General features: G+C 42.1%; 1 protein-coding gene across 1 annotated transcript in view; it reads right to left on the bottom strand.

Moving 5' to 3' along the window:
- LOC101171453 (immunoglobulin superfamily member 3) overlaps positions 1–22246 on the bottom strand; it is a 115570-nt gene that overhangs the window by 23013 nt on the left and 70311 nt on the right. Inside the window, exons 4-6 of the mRNA XM_023950580.1 lie at positions 17498–17884; positions 9424–9831; positions 4453–4878 (exon numbers count right to left, since the gene is read on the bottom strand). Coding sequence (XP_023806348.1) covers positions 4453–4878; positions 9424–9831; positions 17498–17884 — 1221 coding nt within the window. The remainder of the gene's footprint in view (positions 1–4452; positions 4879–9423; positions 9832–17497; positions 17885–22246) is intronic.

The following is a 22246-nucleotide window of genomic DNA, read 5'->3' as shown; positions in this document are numbered from 1 at the left end:
TGAAGATAGACACCTCCTGCTCCTGACCTGATAAGCTGGAATCTCCAATTATTGGGGGGGGGGGTGCAAACGTCATCTACAGAGGCTGAGCGGATACTACATCAATGACATGAAATGAGAGGATATCGTGCAATCTGCCACGGCACAGACACGGCGTAAAGCACGGTGAGATAGCCCAAAGCATGAAGGGAGAAAAGCCTATTTCTGCATGGAGGTGCTTTATAAGCTAGAGGAAAGTTTGAGGGGGGAAAGATGACGAGAAACCTGAAGTGGGACACCTCCCTCTATTATAACCATCATTATTCTAACTCAGCCAATAACCAGACAGACTTAATATCCTGCTCCTCGCTCCAAACACACAACGCAGCTCTGTGCGCATTCAGTTGATGAGAAAAATGTGTATCGATCTCCCCAAATCATCATTAATCTAAACGGGGGAAAACTCTGCATAATTAGCTCTGTGTGTGCTGGCATGTGTGTTTTTTCTATTATGAGTGAATAATATTAGATTGTGTGGCAGAGACCCGAGCTTCTCCGAAGATCAGCTGAGATGAACAAGTGTTTGCCATTATTGCATTCCAGAAAGAGACAGAGGGAAAACTCATTCACGTGAAATCTAATATTTTTGCCGCTGCTCAGGAGGCTGCATGTTGTTTGGGTTGCAGTGCTCTGTATGTGCATGGATGTCCTGTGGTGTGAGGGCTAATATTGAATCTTGTTCCACATAAAAGTAATTATCATTTCGCTGTGTGTGTACAAGTTGGAAATGTATGCAGGGAGATTTTAAGTTTTTTCCTTTCGCCGAACCTATGCTTGAATCTTTTAAAGGCCCACTCTGGTAAAAGTGGTGTTTTCAACATTCTCTTATGGCCTTTTTCTCATGATGGAGAGCATAAAAATAAATAAAAATTAAGCTTTACTTGCATTTCTTTTTTTTGGGGTTTTGGCTTAAACAGAATAAACATAAATAAAATTAGTGGTGTCAAATTATGGCGTTAATAGTACCTACGGTAATTAGTTATAGGACAATTAGCACATTATAATTTAGGTAATTACTAACAGGAATGTTTCCTTTAAACTCAGCTGAAACACGTCATGCATTACAAGTGTAATGTATGACGTATTATAATTATATTATAATGAATGTATTATTAAGTGTAATACCTTTACACTTTTGCAGCTGTATTTAATATTTAATATTTATTTCTTTATTTAATAAGAATCTCATTTTTGATAATTTTTCATAATAATTTTAGTAATATTTTTAATTAATATAAATGTCATTTGTGATGTCCTTTATTGATGTTATATTATATAGATAATTTCTGAATGTCGTGTTGCTGCCAGAGATAAATGAAATTTCCCCATTGTGGGATTAATAAAGTCATCTATCTATCAATCAATCTATCTATCTATTGGTCTCAGTCAGTGTCCCCATACGCTCTTTACTGCTGTGATGTCAACAATGTGTTATTTTATAGTTCTTCACAAAACTAACCCAAAAACAAAAATGCTATAATGTAAGACAGCCAGACAAGGTGTCCCTAATCATAAATGAATGCGTCACATCTCCTACTTCCATTCTCTTCTGTTTTCTGATGCTTTCCAGTCATCAAAATGATCACATTCAAAAACTGGTTAAAGGAAAATGCAAATTATTCAAGTCTTTTCTTGTCGTCTTGCTGTTCTGATAAACTTTGGAATAAACAAATGCCAACGTATGTGTTATGGTATTAATAGGAGGTTTGTCGTCAATACTTTCTGGATTGCTCAGAAAAGTGTTCCTGTGGTTTTTTGTTCATTTTGGAGCACTCTGGCCCTAATGTTTGTTTTTGTTTTTTCTCAATGGTTCGAGATTAAAAAACTGTCTAGCCCTTGGTGGTGTAAAAGAAAAGGTTAGAAGTCTGTTATAATAAAATAAAAACTTCATAAAGGTTCTATTTTAGTTTTGTTATGATCTTTTACTGAGCCACAATGAATAATTAGCATAATTAATGACAGGTCATGATTTATAAATCGCTCAAAATATTATTTGCATAACAGCACTAATTAAAAGACCACTAAGATCGCTTTTACAATAGACCAAAAAGATGATCGGAGTGTTTTTTTAAAGGTTAGCGCAGAGATGAACTCTGGTTTAGTAGCCTGTAATACTACATGGGACAGGTGGTGGGTCTGCGACAGGCACAATCTGACAAAACATAGTGCTGACCAGCCTCGCTGGCTTTGCTGCAGCTTTTATCCGCATCCAGCTTTGCCCTTGGGCTAATTCCAGATCTACGGATATTGGATCAGGGGTGCAATTTCTGTTCATTGTTTTTTCTCTTTGAAGTTCCCAAATCATAGAAAAAGAAGAGTCATTTGAAAATAGTCTTATGTGAACGTTGCAACTTTCCCCTCAAGATGAGACAAAAGGCTGAGGGGGGCAGTTCGGTCATTGTGTTTCTCTGAGTCAGGGGTAAGATAGTCCCCCCTGTGCACTGTAAGCATGTGAAAGGTCTTTGAAAGACGTCACATGATGCAAGGGCACTCATGCTATAAATCTAACACGCACGTATGTATAAAAGAACCAGTGCCGGCATGATTTCCAGTTTCAATTGTGCATCTGGTCAGATGTTGTGTTTTTTGTCTCACTTGATTACACTTACGGCTGCTTAATCCACCTTTAAAGAAAAAAACAGATGCTCGTTTAGCCAGAAGTGGTTAACATTTAGGGACATGAGGAAAGAGGTAAAAAAAGGTCATGAAGAGGAAAGGAGAAAAAGAGAAGTCTAGATGCAAAACCAGAAAATAAACAAAAAGAGGAAATACTAGTCCGAGGGCAGTTTCTCCTGGAGAATCACTCTCTTGTGCAACAGCACCTTTACACACTAGATGATCGCACCGCTATAGTTACTGATTGGATTTCAGTCAGCGACTGATCACATCGTCACGGATACCAATGGTATCACCAAGGTAACTGATAACTCTGTTGTGGAGAGAAAGAGAGTGAAGGAGGAAGTGAAGAAAAAAACCTGTCGGTGTGAGCGCGTGTGTCCAAGATTTCTGTAGTTGAGGTAAACCAAAGTCACTCTTACACTTGGGAGAGCGTAACTGAGCATTCAGGATGATAGGTTGATTTTTAAATAAGTCCCGATGGGGCTGGGGAAGCCGTCGGCTCTGCCTGAATGATTAGGGTCAGAGTGCAGTCGGTCACCAGCCGGGGGAGAACCTCTGCTCGCAGAGCTGTTTGTGAGTTTACATCTGCAGCGTGCCACATCTGTTTGCATCTGCTTGAATCAATAGCAGCATGGAACGAGAGACCGGCTCTGCAGAGCGAGTGTCCGTGTGCCTCTGGCTGACGCTGGACGCAACACTTTAAATTTGACAACAGTAAGCCCCACTACAGCTGGACTGCTTTCAAGACTGGCTCTGATTATCTTTTGATCTATTTTCAAACTGTTCCAAGTGTTTTTTTAATTATGCTAATGATGTTTTTAGCCATAATCAAAAAACCTGTGGCGTTTTCTAGAACATAGTTTCTGCAGAGCGGCAGGAATTTATTAGAAATTTGCCTTGTTGTTGTGGACGGGACAGTTGATGCGGAGCAACCCTGTGTAGATCTATCCATCTGAGAATGTGGAGCAGAGCAAGGAGCTTGTGGTCTGCCCAGATTTTTCAAACTGCATTTTTTTGTCTGCTCCTGATTCACAACAATTTGAATAAAAATATAGTCATAAATGCAATTTTAAGCTTAATTTTTCTTTGTATATGTCCTTCTTGATCAGAAAGGTCCACAAGAAGATGTTAAAAACACCAAAAACTCAATTTTCACGGAAAAAGGTCTTTAACAGCCTAAAAAATTAAATGTTTATACTTTTATAAGCTCAATTACTATTTTCTTGCCATGTTGTTTTGAATAAACAAAGCATCATCCAGTTTGTCCACAACAAGCTGGTGAAAACATGAGTTGTGTGCACTTTTTGTTTGTGGTCCTCCCCTAATTGGGTTGTGTCTTAATGGGTGCGGAGCACAAAGGGCCGGGAAGACGGTGCAGACAGTTTAATGCCTCCACAGAGGAAATCGGTTCAAGGAGAGACCGACCGCTCTCTATGCTCCTCCATCCTTTTTCTCGCTCCTTGCCTTTTGTCTGCTACTTTTACTTCGTTCTCTCTTCCTGTGGGATATTTAGCAATTTAACATCACACTCCATTAGGAGACTCTACCCAGTCCTCCAACCAAACACACACACACACACACACACACACACATAAATCCATCCACAGACACTCCAATTAGTGACTAAACCAAAGACTAAGCGCAATTAGAAAGAGCAGCAATCCTGTAAGCTCTGGTGGATTCTTCCTGTGTGTGCGTCTAAACTTGTGCTGATCTCTGTTTGTGTGTTTGTCTGTTTTAATTAGGTGCACTCTCCTCCTTCCCAAAAGTAGGGGGGTTGTCATGCAGCCTTACCTGGGCTTATGACATTAATGCCAAGCAGGTTGGAGGTGCGGTTGGCCACTTCAGTCCAGCTGTTGTCGTAGTTCTTCCTCCACAGGACGGCCGTGCACTGGTACTTTCCCGCCTCGCGAGGCCCCGCACGCTTTACAGACAGCCGGAAGTTCGTGTTGGAGTGGGAACGGTCCACAGTGGTGCGGGTGCCCAGACCAATCAGCTGCTCTCCCCACTGCAGCGTGCCTTCACGGGTGAATGTCACTAGGTCCTTGAACGTTCCCTGATCCTCGCCTTCATCTTGTGCGCTGTAGGGCATGAAGCGCCAGGTGACTGATGTGGGGACACGCGGGTTGTGGCGTGGTTTGACCAGACACAGGATGTCAAAGGATTCTCCATAGCTTATGGAGGGCGTCCGAGATGAGGCAGACAGCATGAAAGAAGACTCTATGGGATGGTAAAAGAAAGGAAAAAGAAAGTTGAGAACATCAGGTGAGTAACGTTTCATCGACGTATCAATGTATTGTTTTATAGTCCTACCATCCAACTAGACTGATCTATCTGAGGTAAGTTTGGTAATGAAACGACCTATACCATTATAAAATCATTTTTAAATGAAATAAATCAATTTTATACCATGGTCCGGGTGAATACTGGATTGGATTCAGATTGGATCTGATTGGATGCTGGGTGTGTGTTAAAACCTGATAACCGCACGGTGAAAAAAGAAGTTCCGGTCACCTAGCTTAAATGTTTTGTATCACTGCGCCGGCTTCTTTAAAACAAAATTTTACTTCATCAAAAACAAGCGGTAAGAGGTGAACTTTCTCTCTGAACTGATGCTTGATTCAACCCATCGGAAAGATCAGCATATATATATCCCCAAATCTTGACTGCAGCGGTGGTGCTGCGCGGACTAATTGTTACGATGCGCTGCCGCATCACGTAACAAACAGTCCACTTTTTGTGAGAAAAGCGATCCAAATCGGAAAAAAAACAAGAATTAAGGACTAAAAAACTGGTTACTATGTATTGGTTTTGTAAGTGACCATGGTATAAGCGGGTTAATGGCCTTCGAAGTGTGCGTTATTACTTTTTAACGCACTTCGTGGAATTATGCTTTGCGTCGGACGGTTCAGGCTTCCACGGCGTGCGTTAGAAAGTAATAACGCACACTTCGTCGGCCATTAACCCTTACGTACTGATATTGGGAAGATAACATTTGGATTGGGGCAGGGTATGTTTATTTGCAATAAGATGAAGATTGTAAATTTTCATCTTTTTGACATGCGTGATGTCACGACCAAGCCCCGGCACAGTGGACAACACACATGTTATGGTAGAGAAATAAAAAACGCGGAACAAAAAACGATTACCGTATTTTCCGGACTATAAGTCGCACTTTTTTTCATAGTTTGGCAAGGGGTGCGACTTATACTCCGCAGCGACTTATATTAGAAATAAATTGAAATAAATACATTGTTAACCCTCCTGTTATGTTCATTTGTGAGGAACAGAGATGATGTTTCTGGGTCAATTTGATGTTTGAGGTATGTTAAGTGTTAACAGGATGTTAAGTGACTCAGAGAATCAGCAAACTTTTTTTTACAGTAAGATCTTGAAGGCTAACAACATAATATTCTATTTTCCAATGATTTCATAAATTCAGAAATGCAATAAAAGTGAAAACTGTTTCTACAATTACAGGCTGAAAACAGAGTATTAGTTGGCCAATGATGCTTCATGAAAAGAATAAATAAATAAGTTTGAGAAAAAATTACTGTGAAATTATTAGATAAACAGTCTGCTATGATTGTGTCATATAAGGTTGTGAAAGTTAAAATGCGACTTATAGTCCAGTGCGACTTATCTGTGTTTTTTTCTACTTTATAATGCATTTTTGGGCTGGTGCGACTTATACTCCGGTGCGACTTATAGTCCGGAAAATACGGTAAGCCATCATTACGGTGCAATGTGTGGAAATACTGTCCAGGTACTTCTTTAGAGGCAGCCACGGTACAGTAGTAGAGCGGTCGACCACTATGTGGAAGCATGTTTAGTTCCCACCCTGCCTGCCCATGTGTAAAAGTGTCTTAGTGCAAGACACTGAACCTTACATTGCTCCTGAGAGGTTATGGGTCGGCGCCAGTTTAAGGCAGCGGAGACGCCATCAGCGTGTGAATTTGTGTGTGAACAGCTGAATGCGACTGTAAAGCGCTTTGAGCTTCTAAAAAGGTAGCAAAGAGCTAGGTAAGTATAGGTAATTTACCATTCTCGCACTTGCCCCGCTGAAGCAGCAGGCAGTAATGTCAGCCCTGCGGAAGTCTCACACTGTTTACAATTTTTGGCTAAAGATATACTGGAATCGATTTAGGGGTCACTATATTGGAACGAATCGGATTGTTCAAAATTAAGCAAAATTGCCTATAGAATGTAACAGCAACCTCAGATATAACATATTTTAGTTAATATCCTGCTAACAACCAGTAGAGGGCACTGCAGGTTTGTGTATCAGTATTTGCTCCTGACAGCAACCAGGAGAAGAAGCATGAATTAAAAACATGGAAGAGAATCTGAGCGTTCTCGTATCGTTTTGCAGTAGAAAGTAACGGTAGCCGTAAAGGAGAAAAAAAAAGACAATGATTTCATGAACCCAGAAACGGAGATGTGTTTACCGATGCCTCTGTAGAACTTTTCAAAAATAAATAAACCCAATTTCTCAACACCATTCGTGTCTTCTGTGGATTGTAATTGAGATATACTGTCAGTGCTTCCATGTAGCGATGAGGTTAAAAAGTTGTCGGCGGCTTCTCCCAAATGAACACAACTTTAGGACAAACATTGAGCATCGAATTCGACAGCGAACACAAATTTATGGTGCGTCAAAAAAAGATGCAGCGAGCGGGAATTTGATGCCTGAACGGCAGTCAGTTTGAACACGGCTTTATACCGGGCTCGGCGGATTAGTTCAGAGACAATGCTTTTATTTTGAAGAGTAGATTAGCCCGAACCTGTGATGAAGTCTGCTCTCTCGTGATGCAGGTGGAGCAGAACCATCTACAGATGACTTTCTTTCAGGTTGTTTGATGGTGAACTAGCTCTTCAGAAGTAGCTGTATAATGATGGCACCAACGTAAAGACATTTGTTTCGTATGAGTAGCTCTTGTGAGAGTGCATTTTAAAATGAATGATGATCCAACAAAGAAAGCCCGGGGGAAATATTTTCTCTAAGAGCCGCTGTTCAGTCTACGCCAAGCTCCTTGCCAAGTCTTAACTGTCCCCACTGAGTTAAAGACATTCACCCAACAGTGCTTGATATTGGCAAGACACACCTGCACAGGGAACAAAGATGAGAGTGAGATGAGAAAACTCCCTTTTTCTCTAAAGAACTTCACTATTACATCCCATGCTTCCTTTTTTTTTCAGTGATTGTAAATTATACAATTGAATCTGAGGATGCTGGTTGGACACGGGAAAGAAAGCAAAAAGCAGCACGGAGATGTGCAGATTTTAGTTCCATCATTGATTTGGCCGATTTCTCTTATATTTTGTTTGTCAACAGCTCAGCTTATTCGCGTCCTCTGACTGCCATCGCTGCTGGTGTCCTTCACAGTAATCGATGTCTTTCCGTCCAGACTTAGCTACAGCCTGTGGCCATAATTCTCCTTACGGACAATAACTCTCTTCTTGCTCCATCTCTCATCTCCCAGCACCCTTCTTCCCTTCCATTCATCCATCCATCTATGGTTCTCACACTTTACATGCCTCTACGACAGAAAAGAGGATTTCACAATTTCCATATAACTCTATCCTCGTTTTGGTTTCGTGCTGTCCTTCGGAGTACCCTGCCAGTCAGTTTACACCGTATGCTTGCTTGCAGGCTTTTTACGAAGGCTTTTCATTTATGCACATGTCCCAGACTTCCCTGGGGGCCTCTTAAGCCAATCAGATGGAAAGATGACTCTCAGCAGAGCACCTTTTGTCTTCACTGTGGCAACCAGTACATCCAGCTTCCAGAGGGCATTCCTGTTCCATTCCCATCGGATTGTGAAGGAAATGGCAACAGACTGAATAAGATCCAGGGGCTCTGATAATATGGTTGCAGCCTGAACTTGAGAGTGGAAATTGGGGGTGAAAAATGTTTTTTTAAAGAAAAAATAAAGAAATGAAAGGGGGATTTAAAAAAGAAAAAAGAGCTTTATGTGTACATCCAGCTTGGCTCCAATAAATCTATGGCTGGAGGCTAATGTGAGAAAAATGATGGAAACACAATGACCGTCACCCCACACTGCACATACCGAAATCGTTTGATCAACAAGCATGGAGGAGAAGCAGAGTTAATGCTGATGATTCTGACGGCAATGAGACCAGAAGCTTTTGGACTCCTTCCCTCACACGTCTACTGTGTCTCCTGCTTCTCAAACTAATGTTTCTCTTGTTGGCCCTACTTGACAAATGGCCACTTAAAACTTGACATCTCCTCTCTGCATGCTGCTGCAGGGAGCTAAGCCGTTAGTGGAGTGTGTGCGCGCTCCGGCATCACACCCGTTGCTTTTGGCCTGCCAGCTCCTGCCAGCTCCGCTCCAGTGGTTTCCTCAGCCTGAGCTGTAGATGTTCAGCTTAACTCAGCAGTGAAAGAGGAGAGCCCCAGACTGTGAAACACTGTGGCGCTGCATTTCCATTCTAATAATTCCGACTAATCCATATGAGTGTGTGAGGCTCCATCGTGGTTGTCATGGAAGCGCTGTTCTTGACATGAGGCAGGTGGTGTCATAGAGTGTGTGTCTGTCATAATAGCTCTTTCCCCTAAGCGGTGCATGAATAAACCATGGCTTATTCAACTAAGTGGACTTTGTGGCGCTGCTGAGGCAAGCAGAATTATCAGTTATTCTGAGCTCAAGTGTGTGAAAGAACTGGACCGACCAGAAAGTTTACATGCCTTGTTGACCACAGACTGGGTTTTTTTTTTCTGAACTAGGTTCAAACACTTACCAACAGTTTTCACGCTGATCGTCTCGGCAGCTGTTTTCTCTCCAATCTTCTCCCAGTTTAGATCTGGCTCAGTGCCGATTTGAATCCACTCAGTGGCTGTGCAGCGGTACTGTCCCTCATCCGCAGGCAGGGCGTTGTATAAGGACAAAGTCAAGGTGTCCCCTCGCATCTTCTCCACACGAATCTCGCCGTAACTGGCGCGGTCCCTGTACATGGCACCGTGCCGAATCGTGCCTTCCCGATCCACAGAGGCCACTTCTTGGATCGGTCCGCTTGCTTGCTTCTCTATCCACTGCCAGACAAAAGACAGAGTGCCTATGGTGGAGTGGACCGAGCAGGTCAGCTGGATCGTGTCGCCCTCCAGGACCTCCGAGGAGTTACTGGACAGGGACATCGAGATGTTGCTCTCTGTGTTTGGGAAAAAAATCCAGAGTCAGTCTTTACAAACAAATAACAAAAATAACAAATATATACATAAATATCTTCTTCCTCTTTCGGCTTTTCCCATCAGGGGTCGCCACAGCGAACAAGTCGCATGGTAAACTTGGCAATGTTTTACGCCGGATGCCCTTCCTGACGCAACCTTCTCAAAGCAACCGGGCTCAGGACTGGCACAGAGTTAGAGAAGGCAACAGGGAGCAGCCCGGATTCGAACCCTGGTTTCACGGACGGAAGGCGCCGCAAACCAGCACGAGCTAAACCGGCTCCCAAATATATATATAAATATATAAAACATAGATATAAATAAGCAAAACTAATTAGTCAGCACTCTGTCTCCCCCTCTGGTCACCGGCGGGAGCCGTCCCCAGAGTTCTATCCATACTACAACTCCCAGCAACCCCCAGCACACACTTCCTGGATGGTACACACCTGACTCTCATTCACTCAACCACAGCATACTTAGGTTCTGCACTAACCACAGCTCAGTATGATGTATTGTTTGTGTCACTCTGCCTTCCTTTCTGAGCGTTGTATTTGACCTGATCTTATCTCTTCTGACCCTAACTCTGTTTGCCTGCCGCGGCTCTCGCCTGGACTTTGACTACCCTGTCTCTCCTCTGATGCTCTCATGCCTGTCATTTGTAGACTTTCAGCTGAGCTAATAAACCTGCTGCACTTGATTAAGCCATCTGCCTGTTTTTGTGGCATAAATCAAACTGTTTTTGAGGATTAAAGCAGTTATCTCAAATGATAATCTTGTTGCAGCTTGAATTTCATTTGAATCACAAGCATGTTAGCTATTGGTTGAAATATTTGTGATTAAACCGAAGCTTGTTTTTTTTCTTTAAGGCAACTGGACGTCTTTCTTTTCTTGAAGAAGTTTCACTACTCATCCAAAAAGCTTCATCAGAACTGATGATCGGTGGGCCACAAGCTCCCTGCTCTGCTCCATTCTGATGCAATCACTTGCAGACAAATAGATCTGTGTCCGTCTTTGTGTTCCTTGTCTGAGCTGGCTCAAAACTGTACGGCTGAATAGCTCCAATATTAATATTATGTCTTTATATTATTGTTGCACCTGTAATGTTAGGTTGGGGTTGTAAGGGGCTAAAAGTTAGCGGGAGAGAGCGTAAACAAAGGGATGATGGTAAATAAATCGGGCTAACTCCCTGCTAACAGTCCCGCTCAGGCAGAATCAGTCCTAGAAAACATTGTTCTTTTGATTTTGGCTAAAAACAGCATCGTCCTAATTAAAAGACCACTTGAAACGCTTTCACAGTAGATCAAAAGATGACTGGAGTGGGACTTCAAAATTAAAATACTTTTTGGTGTGCATTTTCTCTCTAGTAACAAAACAGGAAAAAAAAAAAATCAACTCATAGCTTACATATTAATTCATTCAAAGTCATGTGACTTGGCTGCACCCCTCCATATGGATGCCCTGTTAGGATGAAACCTCGCCATCCTTTAAAGTGTTTATTTGCAGTGTGGGAGCAACATGTCTGTGTGCTTGGGAGTGTGTAAGAGGCTGAGAGAGAGAGCAAGATGTGTGGCCATAGTAGGCAGCTCTGAAAATAGAAAATCTATTTGTTGGAAAGCCTTTGTTGTGCTGGACTGCTACAAATAATTGAATCCAAGTGAAACGCAGTGAAAAACTGAACATATGTGGGGCCTCAACTGAAGTCCTCTGCAGTTTGTCTCTCATCCAAACATCATTTCATGCAAAAGAAATGGTCAAAAAGAAAAAGATTCATTTAATGCTAATTGGCGCTCAAGATTCCAGGATCCAACTCCAGTCTGATTCTCACAGCAGCCATTTTGGCATGTGCGGCAGGAAAAACAAGTCCCTGTCTCTTTTCCCAGGAGAACATCCCAATCCTTTCAAAGTGAGGCTCATGTGCATGCATGTATAGTGGCATGCGTTTGTGAGTGCGGGGCCCCGGGCTCTACACAGTGATGGCTACACAGGAGATATAAATTAGTACGAGTGGGTTGAGATTCTCTTCGTGAACCCTGTTAGTTTGTTCACCAACCTCGCAACCAGGCAGGAAAAGAAGGCTCAGATCACAGGACTCTGTGGCACATCAGACCAGAGGGATAAAAGTCTTCTCTTCACTCCTGTTTTGTGCTTTATCTCAATTCTTGTCACTTCCACATCCATCAAACATCGTGAAGCTCTCGTTGACCCAATAGATCTATTCCCCCCGTAGAGCCAATTCTCCAGCCTCCTGAGCATGTGGCTCCCGTCTTTTTCCTTTTTTCACTTTCTTCCCTTCCCTGCAGCCAAGCTCTGCTGCTCGCTCTCAGCTCACCGACCCTCCTAATAAGCATAAGCCCTCTGTGAAAATAGAATAAACTTGCTTCTTATTTCTATCACTCAAAAGAACAAAGGAGAAGCCTTTCATCCCTTTCTTTCCCTTTGTCTTTAATTGTGAGAGTTTCATAGGTTTTTCCACAGCTAAGAACGTCCTATATTCAATCATGTTCCACACAAACCTGCAGGGAGGATGGAGGGACACACACACAGCCATGAGTAGGAAATAAAGTACGACCAAATGATGTCAAAAAGTAAGTCAAAAAGCAGAAATGGTGATTTGTTAATGAGTAAACCTCTTGTTTCACCATCTTACACATCTGTCATTAGCAGCAGTAGAATCTTAAAAAATCTAAAGAGCAAAAACTCCTCCTCTCTAGGAAAACAATCCAATAAAGCATCTAGAACATATCCCTCTGGGCAGATGAGACCAAAGAGGAGATGGTTGGTTATTAAACTCTGCAACCAGTGGACAGCCCTTTAGCGTCGGCACTTGAAGCTAATTTGAAAATGGAAATCAGTAAAAAGCCTGGTGCAGTTGGCTAAATACTGCCAAGGGTTTGCTGCACAACCAAGTCGATTCCCAGTTTCTCCAGAGCTCAGCTTTCCAATTTTGCAACACAAATAAACACACACACAGTTTGGTTCCGTATCAGTTCCAATCCTGCTTCTGTTTCTGAATGTGATGCCAACCAGGAAGTAGCAAGAATTGCAGTTCATCAAAAGACCACTGGAGGCCGGTGTCACAAGAGACCAACTTCCCATCAAAAAATATATATTATATTTGTAAAATAAATATGCAAGTAAAAACAGTAAAGTTTTATTTATTACCAAAAATAAACACATGTACAGGTTAGTGTAAAAAAAATACATTTATTATGTTTGTTACAAATGCCTTGTTTTTTTTAGGGATTATTTGTTTTTTATGCTCAATCAAGAGTTTTAATTTTAGTGGCTCTAAGATTTGATTAAGGGGTGTGGCACACCAATCATCTTTTGATCTTTTGTAAAGTATTCCCAGTGGCCTTTAAATTGCAAATTATGCCCTTTTTGGCCAAAATAAAAAACAGTTGTTCAATAGAAATTAGGGTTGTGCGATGGGTGAGTGACATCCCGATGGAGAGACACCATCGTGATGCCACGCCCCCGCCACGCTGCGAGTCGACACCATAAGGTTACATGTGCAAAACATCTTGATGGGATCAATGGTCGGATTAGAATCCAACCGTGTACATGGGCCCAGAAAAATGTTTTCAGAATATAACAAACGCTCACTAAGGTCACACTTTCGGTCAGAATAAATCATTCGCACATGCGCGATAGGGTTTGAAAAACCGGAAGAGGATGTGAGTTCCGCCGAGCGGCTATTTTTTTTTCCAAACTTTATTGAATGTAACAATTCAATACAGAACAATGTTAAACAGCGCAGAGCGGCTATATACATAGACATGTCAGCTCGGTAATATACGAGAGGATCTTCTAAACGTGCTTTTAATAATGTTACGGTTATTATGAAGCACCTGTTCGCTCATCATTTGAATTTTAATCCGTGTGGTCAGTGCTTTTTCTGAACGGAGCCGAAAAGAAGCCAGGATTAGCAGTATGCTAACACGGGCTAACAACGTTAGCTTTGGGTGGCGCTGCAATCTGCATCCTGGCTGCACGTAAACATGTGGGAATAACATCAGCCTTTATTTAGTCGGAAAACGACTGGAAACACAAATCCACGTGATTGTTTGAATAGTTTCTAAGGACTGAGCGACATTTCTGCTTTAAGCTAACAACGCCCCAAAGCGCTGTGTGTGTGCTGACGATCCGAGCTCTGCTCAGACACACACTTTTAGACCCGGTTCTGAGTTCGGTAGCTCGTACCCTTAGAGCTGCGGGACGGATCGCAGTCTTAATCTCCCACACATAACGCTCCTGTAACAATTAGCGCTCTTGTAACAATGTAGCAATTATATAAGAACAAAAATTTTAACCCCCCCCCGAAGATATCATCGTCCATCCCAATGGTTGACAGCAAACATCGTCAACGGCCAATTTAGGGGACATCGCCCAACCCTAATAGAAATTTGACTAAGAGTTGTGAGCAGGACTGCTGGCGTGGAGAAAACCTGCCCTGCTTCCCGACATCCGTTTACACTCTCTCTCCCTATATCTTACAGCCCCTCATAACCCCAAACTAACAACAAAAATGGTGAGTAATATTGGAGCTGTACAGTTTGGAGTTAGATACCAGCTCAGACGAGGAAAAGGAAGACGTCCATGGATCCATTTGTCTACAAGTGTATGCAACAGAATGGAAAGGAGCAGGGAGCTTGTGGCCCGCCAATTGTAGCGCCTTTGGGACACCTTCAAGTTTTTCCCAAACGCATCTGTTTTGTTTACTCCTAATTCACACCATTTGATTAAAGAAATATTTCGGAATTCCAATTTTGAATTTTTTGTTTAATATATATGCTCCATGATTATAAAAATGCAACAAAAACATGTTAAAAACACCAAAAGACAAGATTTTTATTGTGGTGGATCTTTAATATCAGGCGGGTGGATAAATGGGTGAAACCAAAATAACTTTCCAGTTGATTTTGTACCCAACTAATTTTGATGTAACCTTGATCAGTTGGTCAACAGTTGGTACGTCCCACTTGAAATTTCACCATGCAAAATGCATTGGGTGACTTATGAGATTATCCGTCCAGGGAAAATATGTCTATGTTTAATCATTTTTAAAAAAAATTGCTCCAAGATGGGCTGCTCTGAAAGCTGAAACACCCAGAAACAGCCCTACTATCTATTTTTTTTTAGGTTTGGCTGTCCCATGACCAGGTCTTTATCTTTTCAGCCATCATTGTTATTTAAACCAACCTCATCAAACAAACATTGTGTGAAGGGTTGAGGGAAAACTAAGGGCTGGGTTTCTTGCAGTTATTGAATTACTCATGAACGTCTAGACACGACCAGAATATTTGAGTCTTTGGTTGCAGTTGTGATGGCAGAAGTAAAATATGGAGCACATTTTTGGGGGGAACTATAGTTTTCTACAAAGTTTTTTCTTAAATACATCTTCAAATATCCTTTTTCTGTTGTTATTTCCTAAGCCTCTACTCTTTACAATGGTGCAATTTCTATCAGCAAGAAACAGATTCAGTTTGTCAGCTGAGTCCTCCGTGGTTCATCGTGCCAAAGGTAAACTTATCCATCAGCATTCGTTTGTCAGAGGTGTTTACCACCATTTGTCTTTGCTGTCCCTTTTGCTAATTTACCAACTCAAGCTCTGATCACTTCTCATTACTCGTCTGACTCTAACTTTAACACTCAAAGCCACGACACACATCTAGAGTTGTGTGTGCAAATGGGAACAAGATGCCACAAAAGCCAGCTGCACTGAAGAACTAATTTTTCCTGGACTATCCTTTTACAGCAACAATGGCTGGTAGGTTATTTGAATGCAGTGAATATCTTTACAAGTCAATAAAGGCTTTTGTTATTAAAAACAATCTCTCTTAAATATACAACCTGCAGAGACTCCTGCAGGCTCTGCCATGTTTATTTGACTAACTGAACTGATGACGTGTTGGAATCAAGGCAAACTGCTGTTTCAAAAGACTTGCTATGTAGTTGTTATTACACCTTAAGGCAGTGGTCCTCAATCCCCAGACCACAGACCGGTTGATACCAGGCCCCAGAGAAATAGAAACCTCAGCTATGCTTCTGTGTTTTATTTATAATCTGATTCCAAAAGTAGTTTTATTTTGGAAAACTACTTGATTCTCCCCACCACATCCGACTCATTCTCAATGCATGCTTTGACTGTGCATGGGAACTGGACTGAGTGATCCTCCAACACCTCGGGTTCTAAAAAGGGAGTACTCGCTGGTCCCAAAAAAGGCATAATCCCACAGACTTCTAATGAGAAATAAGCTTTCAAGTAGTAGAAGTGTGGTCTTCCAACGGGCTCACTCCTGATTGGCAAGAGAGGTTGCCATAGAAACACTGACTCAGACCGACTCGAACCAATCCCTGCTTACTGACGATTTGTTGTTCTAAAATGACGATTTCTGTATTGCGAAAAAATGGTGACTGAATTGACTTCATTTCGTTGTAGCTGGAAGTAAACCATTTTCTATAGGTGAAATTACAGTTACTCTGTCCACTTCTCATTTACAGTCAATGGGCACACGTCAAGTAGCTGGCTCATAAGTTGAAAATACATCCACTACTTTCTTAAAGAGGCTGCACAGAACGCTAAATTGAAACCCCAAGTTAAGAAAGTTAACAAAAATCAAACTTATTTGGAAAGTTTCTAATTGATGAAAATAGCCAGTCAGGAAACAGCAGAAAAGCCTTTATGATTCACTTGAGTGAGAAAGAAAGAGGGGTAGGTGTTTTAGAGCTTGTTGTCTAGAAGGTAGATCGCCATCCGAAAAAGTGTGAGCGCCCCTGCTCTAAAGTGTCTCTAGGTGTGAATGTGTGGGAATAATCGTGTGCCCTGCGACAGACTGGCGACTTGTCCAGGGTGTTCCCCACCTTTGCCCACCAGTAGCCGGGACAGGCTCCAGCAACACCGTGACCCCAAAAGGGATATAGTGGGTCACGATGGTGGATGACGGGAAAATCTAAATCACATTTCATGGTTCCTACACAAAATGTAGAGTACAACCAGATGCCCACTTCAGCCTCATACAGCAGATTGGTCCATGCAAATATTATGGGATTCAACTGGTTTGTGACCTGAGAAGGGTTGGGGGCCACTGCCTTTAAGGAACTGATAAACATACTCTTCCAAGATATAAAGAGACAGGAATGCAGCAGATTAATATTCAAAAATCTAGCATAGTGGTTTTATAGGTTTGTACATTTGTATCTACCACATACGAGCTTGATCCACTGATCCACCCCCAAAGGCCAGCTGCATTTTGGCAGTTGCAGAGGTCCGCCCCAGCAGAACATATTAATTTAACCCAGAGAACCACTTAAAGGGCCCTCGAGACGCCTTTCGTTGCCTCTTTTCTTTCTCCACACTTTCATTTCATGGCTGGTAGCTCAGCCTCCTTGAGTCTGGACTCTGTGGCTCTCCATTATCCTCCTATATTGTTACCCCTTCCCATTAAAGTCAATGCCAATACAACAAAGCTGCATTACCAATCCTTGGCAAACCACTCAAACAGAAAACGCATCAGGAATAAGAGCAGCATCATCCTTCCTGCTCTTTCACAAAGCTAACAATAGAGACAGCACATGTACATAATGTAGGCCTTTCATGAGGCAGCATATAGGGGCGGGGTCAGTATAGGCAGTGAACTCATTACTTACTGATTTGTTGGACTGTGATCTGGACGTTGCGGGACCTCTTGCTGCGGTCAATGAAGTCCCCTGTGGGCGTTTTCTCTCGCTCTGTAACGCGACAGATGTACTTCCCGGCGTCGTCGGGGCTCAGGCGTTGCATCTTCAGCAGGTACACGTTGGGACTCTCTTTTCGCACAGTCATGAGACCAGCGGCCTCTCGGGCAACGTAATCGGGGCCCAGGACCGGCACGGCACTGGGGCCCACCACGGCCACCGGTGAGCTGCTGAAGACCCACGACACCGAGAAGAAACGCTCTGGAACGTTCTGCGCCTCAATGGTGCAGCGAAGCTCCAGCGGCTCACCGGCCGTGAAGGACCGTCGCTCCGTGCTCACCTGGATGCTGAAGTCCCGATCTGAAAGAAATAAAAAGCAGAGCGCCATACTTAACAAAAACTCGCACGTTCAAGTCATTGATTTCCAGTGAAGCAGATAAAGATGGCTGTTGTGCAAAACGACCCATTTATGATGCCTGAGAAGTGAATGAAATAAAATCCATGCGCATTTTCATATTCTGAAATGGAAGAAATTTTTTTAAAGAGAAAACTCGAAAACATACAGTTTCAGTTAAGTTCAATATCTTTCCTCCATCCTTGTCTTAGTGTCGCTGCTCTAATAGAGAAATGAAAGAAACAGCCAATTAAAATTTGCTTCAGTTGTCTAAGAAAGAGTCTGACTCTTCCTCTCCAGCTCTACCGTCTTAGAAAACAGAAAAAAGCAAACACTGCATTTTATTCTGTGTGCTTAATTATTATTATTCTTTGCCTGTGCATGCTCTGCAGTGTGTCTGTGTCCAGTTTTATGTGCTACATTAGCTTCCAGATGACAGGCACAGTGAGTGTCAGAAACAACTGCTTTGCATCTCTATGGGTTTGTAGCCCTGAGCTGTAATTACAAAGACTGTAAACATGATTCCTGAAAGTGCATCCATGTGGAAAAGTTCAAAGCTCGCCCTTGTTGCAGACCTAGTTATGCTGGGAACTGTTTCGGCAGGAGGTAGGTGTAATTGTTCACACGTTTCTAAATGTGAAAAGCTAAGCTGGAGTCCGTACAGACTGACGGGAAGCTGCTGACATTCAGAGCTGTGGCCTGTTATGGACGACTGATTAAAAAAAAACCGCATGCCTTTGGGCAAAAGCAAACAAACATAAAATTCGACACAGTAATTTATTTTTTTGGTTCAACTGTTTGTTGGACTTTATAATCTAATAAGTGATAGTTAAATAAAATTATGCTAATTGTTTTCTGCTTCTGTGCTTAGCAATGTCACCTTTTACAGCGAGTCACTAATATATGCATGACCACAGCACAAAGAGGTTGCAGTGTTACACACATTATTCAGTTGATTTCCACTTGAGCGAAGAAAAGGCTACAAATATTTATATGAAATGAAAATGCTTTGCTGTGTCTGTGAGGATGCAAAAGCATTTTATTGTGAAATTTGATTTCCGTAACCCTTGTGCTATCCTAGGCACTTTAACATTGGGAGTTGGGTCATGTAGACCCACTAGACAGTGCTCTGAACCTTTTTTCTTCAATGATTTGTGATCTTCACTGGTGTCCATTCAATTCAATTCAATTCAATTTTATTTGTATAGCCCAAAATCACAACAACAGTCGTCTCGATGGGCTTCGAAGTAAAACATGAACTCAAAAGGATCACGAATACAAAGAGTTCAATAGGAAAATACTAAAATGAACTAACAAACTGACTAAGCTATACTGGCATCCCTGCCCTTAGACCCCCCTTCGCGGTAAGGATTACATGAAATCTTTCCACCTTTATCCACCTTTGTCATGGTAGGGATAACATGTCAATGTAAGGGTGGGGTCATCTAAGATAGCACAAGGGTTTTAAAGAAAACTCAGTGGTAAAAGTGCTTAGATCTCCTGCAGGAGGCGCCATAATGAAACTGGTGTGGAGGCAATAAAAAGGCAAACGTGACAGTGTTCTGAAACTGACACAGATTTTTGTTCTGAAAGATCTAAGCAAGATCTTTTAGCTATGGTAATGTGGTGAGCTCTTTCGACACCTGGACATCCGGTAAATATTGAATTTTTTAAACTGTATCCAGATGTGCGTCTTTAGGTAAAGAAAGAAGCTGTTGACCATCTGTGATGGTGGTAAATTGGATGTTGGGACAAAAAGGAGAATGCCAGATTAAAGTTGCACCCTATTTAAAAGCTGTGATGGCTGCACATAGTAGAGGATCCACTGAACCGCACATTCAGTGACTGTTGATGAATGATCTTTAGTACAAATGCAAAGACTTTAAATGGAACAATTCTTTCAGCTAAAGTGTGCAGCCCAACATCAACTTGCAACAGGATGCATCAGAGTGGAGTGGAGCAAGGAGCTGTGGCCCGCCAAATCTAATTTCTACAAGCTTTTCAAACTGTATTTTTTGTCTGCTCACAAATCACCACAATTTGAATATCAGAAATGCAATTTTTATCTAAATTTTCTTTATATGTACCCATTATCAACAGAAGCATGCCACAAGAACACGTTAGAAACACCCCCCCAAAAAAAAAAACACTTTCATTTGAGTGTGTCTTTGTGATTGAGGTAAATTTTATTAAAAGAAAGATTAAGCCAAAAATAAACTCAGCAATGAGAAAAGGTGGGTGTTGATGTTGAATAAAGGAACAGAGTAGATGAGAGGTGAGAAGAACAGAGAAGGTGATAAAAAGAAAGGAAAAGGTGCACAAAAATTTGGTCTGTTTCTTTTCATTCTACGACACCGGCTGAAGGTGATTAGCTTGTGTTAGAACTGCCTCTTCCATCTTTTATAGGAGGATAGAGAAGCTTTTTTCCTCCCCCCTCTGCATTAAACACAAACGTTCTGCTTAAAAAGGACCAAAAAAAAGCTTCAAATAATAAATACAAACACAGAATTTGAACACCAACATCTGTCCACCGTGGTGCAACGGCTTTATGCTCTTTGTCATGCAACAACGGTTCCATCAATTATAAATTACAGGCAAGACAGAGGAGTGACAAAGGGTGTTGAGGGGGGAGCTCTTCTTTCTGTAGTCTTCTCCCTGAAGTAGCTGGAATTCTTCTGAAAAACCTGCAGGATATCGGAGTTGCAGCTCCAGTCGACACAAGCGGATCTGGGGCAACATCTAGTACCCATCAGTCCACGGCGGCTGATGGAGGAAGCCAAAATGATTCCATTTGATGTTAACTGCTGTTACGCCACTTTAGTAATAAAGTGGAAGCAGCTCATGGTCCACATCTTGGTTGAAAACAAAGCGGATCTCTGTTGATGTGTTACACACTACAGTGGAAATGACGTGATCACAGCTGCAGAACAGCTTCAACGGCATGCGAGGAGTTAAATGGCAGCTTTTGTTACTTATTCGAGTCTGGGCTGAGATTGACAGCTCACTAGATCATTATCTTAAAAAGGCACTCTGTTTCTGCCATACGTCTTTCATACAGCGATCTGTTATTTTCTTATCCCGGTGCCACCCCATTCCCCTTCTTGTCTTTCCTTCCTTTTATGCCATCTCTTCCGTTAATTTTGACGGCAAACACAATTTCTCCGATATGCACTCTAGAACTTACAAGCCTGGAGTTCCTGTTGGCAGTAATAAAAGGGCAAAAAAACGTTTGTTGCATTTTTGGATCTGGAAGCGGATTGTAGAAGACATCGTTCTCTTGGGTCAAACGCATGCTCCGTTTGGATGTCGGCCATCGCACAGACACAAACACGAAAGTCTGCAGAGGTTTGGTTAAGCCCTGTTTAGTAAGCTAATGAGCTTAGTGTAAGATACTGATCAGTAATCAGAGGAACCGGGCCCACATGCTGTCAAAAGGACAGAGGGGATGTGGACCCGTGTAATTACCTCCCATTCCTTCTTATTTCCTACATAATGGCTTCAAGCATCTCCATGGTTGTGGATAAGAAAGTAAAGAGCACAGGTTTGCACTCTGACACAGGGGTGGGGTGGATGGTTTGATGCCTGGTTACTCATGACTTACGGTGTTAAGCCCGTTGAGAGAAATGTGTTGTGACATTGAGCTAATTAAATAAAAGTGAATTGAAATTGAAATTAGCAACACGGGAAATTGTCTTGTCCGATCTTGGAGTTCCCTTGCAGGATGTATTCATTCTCACTCACTCAATTCTCAATTCCTGCTGAACTGTATCATCCATTAACCAAATAACGACTTACTCTGGTGAAAATGGTCTTTTTGGTGTTTTAACATGTTCTTGTAGCATTTGTTTTTTTTTTTTTTTTTTTTTTTTTTTTTTAACTTGTCCTGTCCAACAGCTAGGCAAACAGATGAGAGCTGAGGGCCTCTTGTGTTGGACATATTTTATTTTAACAAGAGGGGTTATTCATCTTCAGACAAACCAAAGGTATGTCTGAATAAACCCCTTTTGTAATTGAGGCCAAACTTTATTAATTTCAATCATGTTTGAAAATCTTTGGTGTTGGACCGGACGGAAAAGGAAAGAGGGGAAGAAGAGAGAGGGACGTTAGAGAGAGGGGGGGGGGTAGGAGGGTGATAATAGGAGGGGAAGGGGGGTAAGACCATGAAGCAGCATAGAGCAGACAGGTTTACTGGTTGTTTATCGTTACGGTACGGTTCAAATGTAGTACAAAAAGGGCGGGGCCTGTTCACACACACTCAAATATTATCAACACACCTGCTAGCCGCAAAAATGTCCACATGTCAACATGCACACAAAACAGATAGTGTT

Source organism: Oryzias latipes, chromosome 21, assembly GCF_002234675.1.
Source record: "Oryzias latipes chromosome 21, ASM223467v1".
NCBI classification, from domain to species: domain Eukaryota; kingdom Metazoa; phylum Chordata; class Actinopteri; order Beloniformes; family Adrianichthyidae; genus Oryzias; species Oryzias latipes.
The sequence above is the reverse complement of the archived record's forward strand: the minus strand, read 5'-3'. Positions and strand labels throughout refer to the sequence as shown.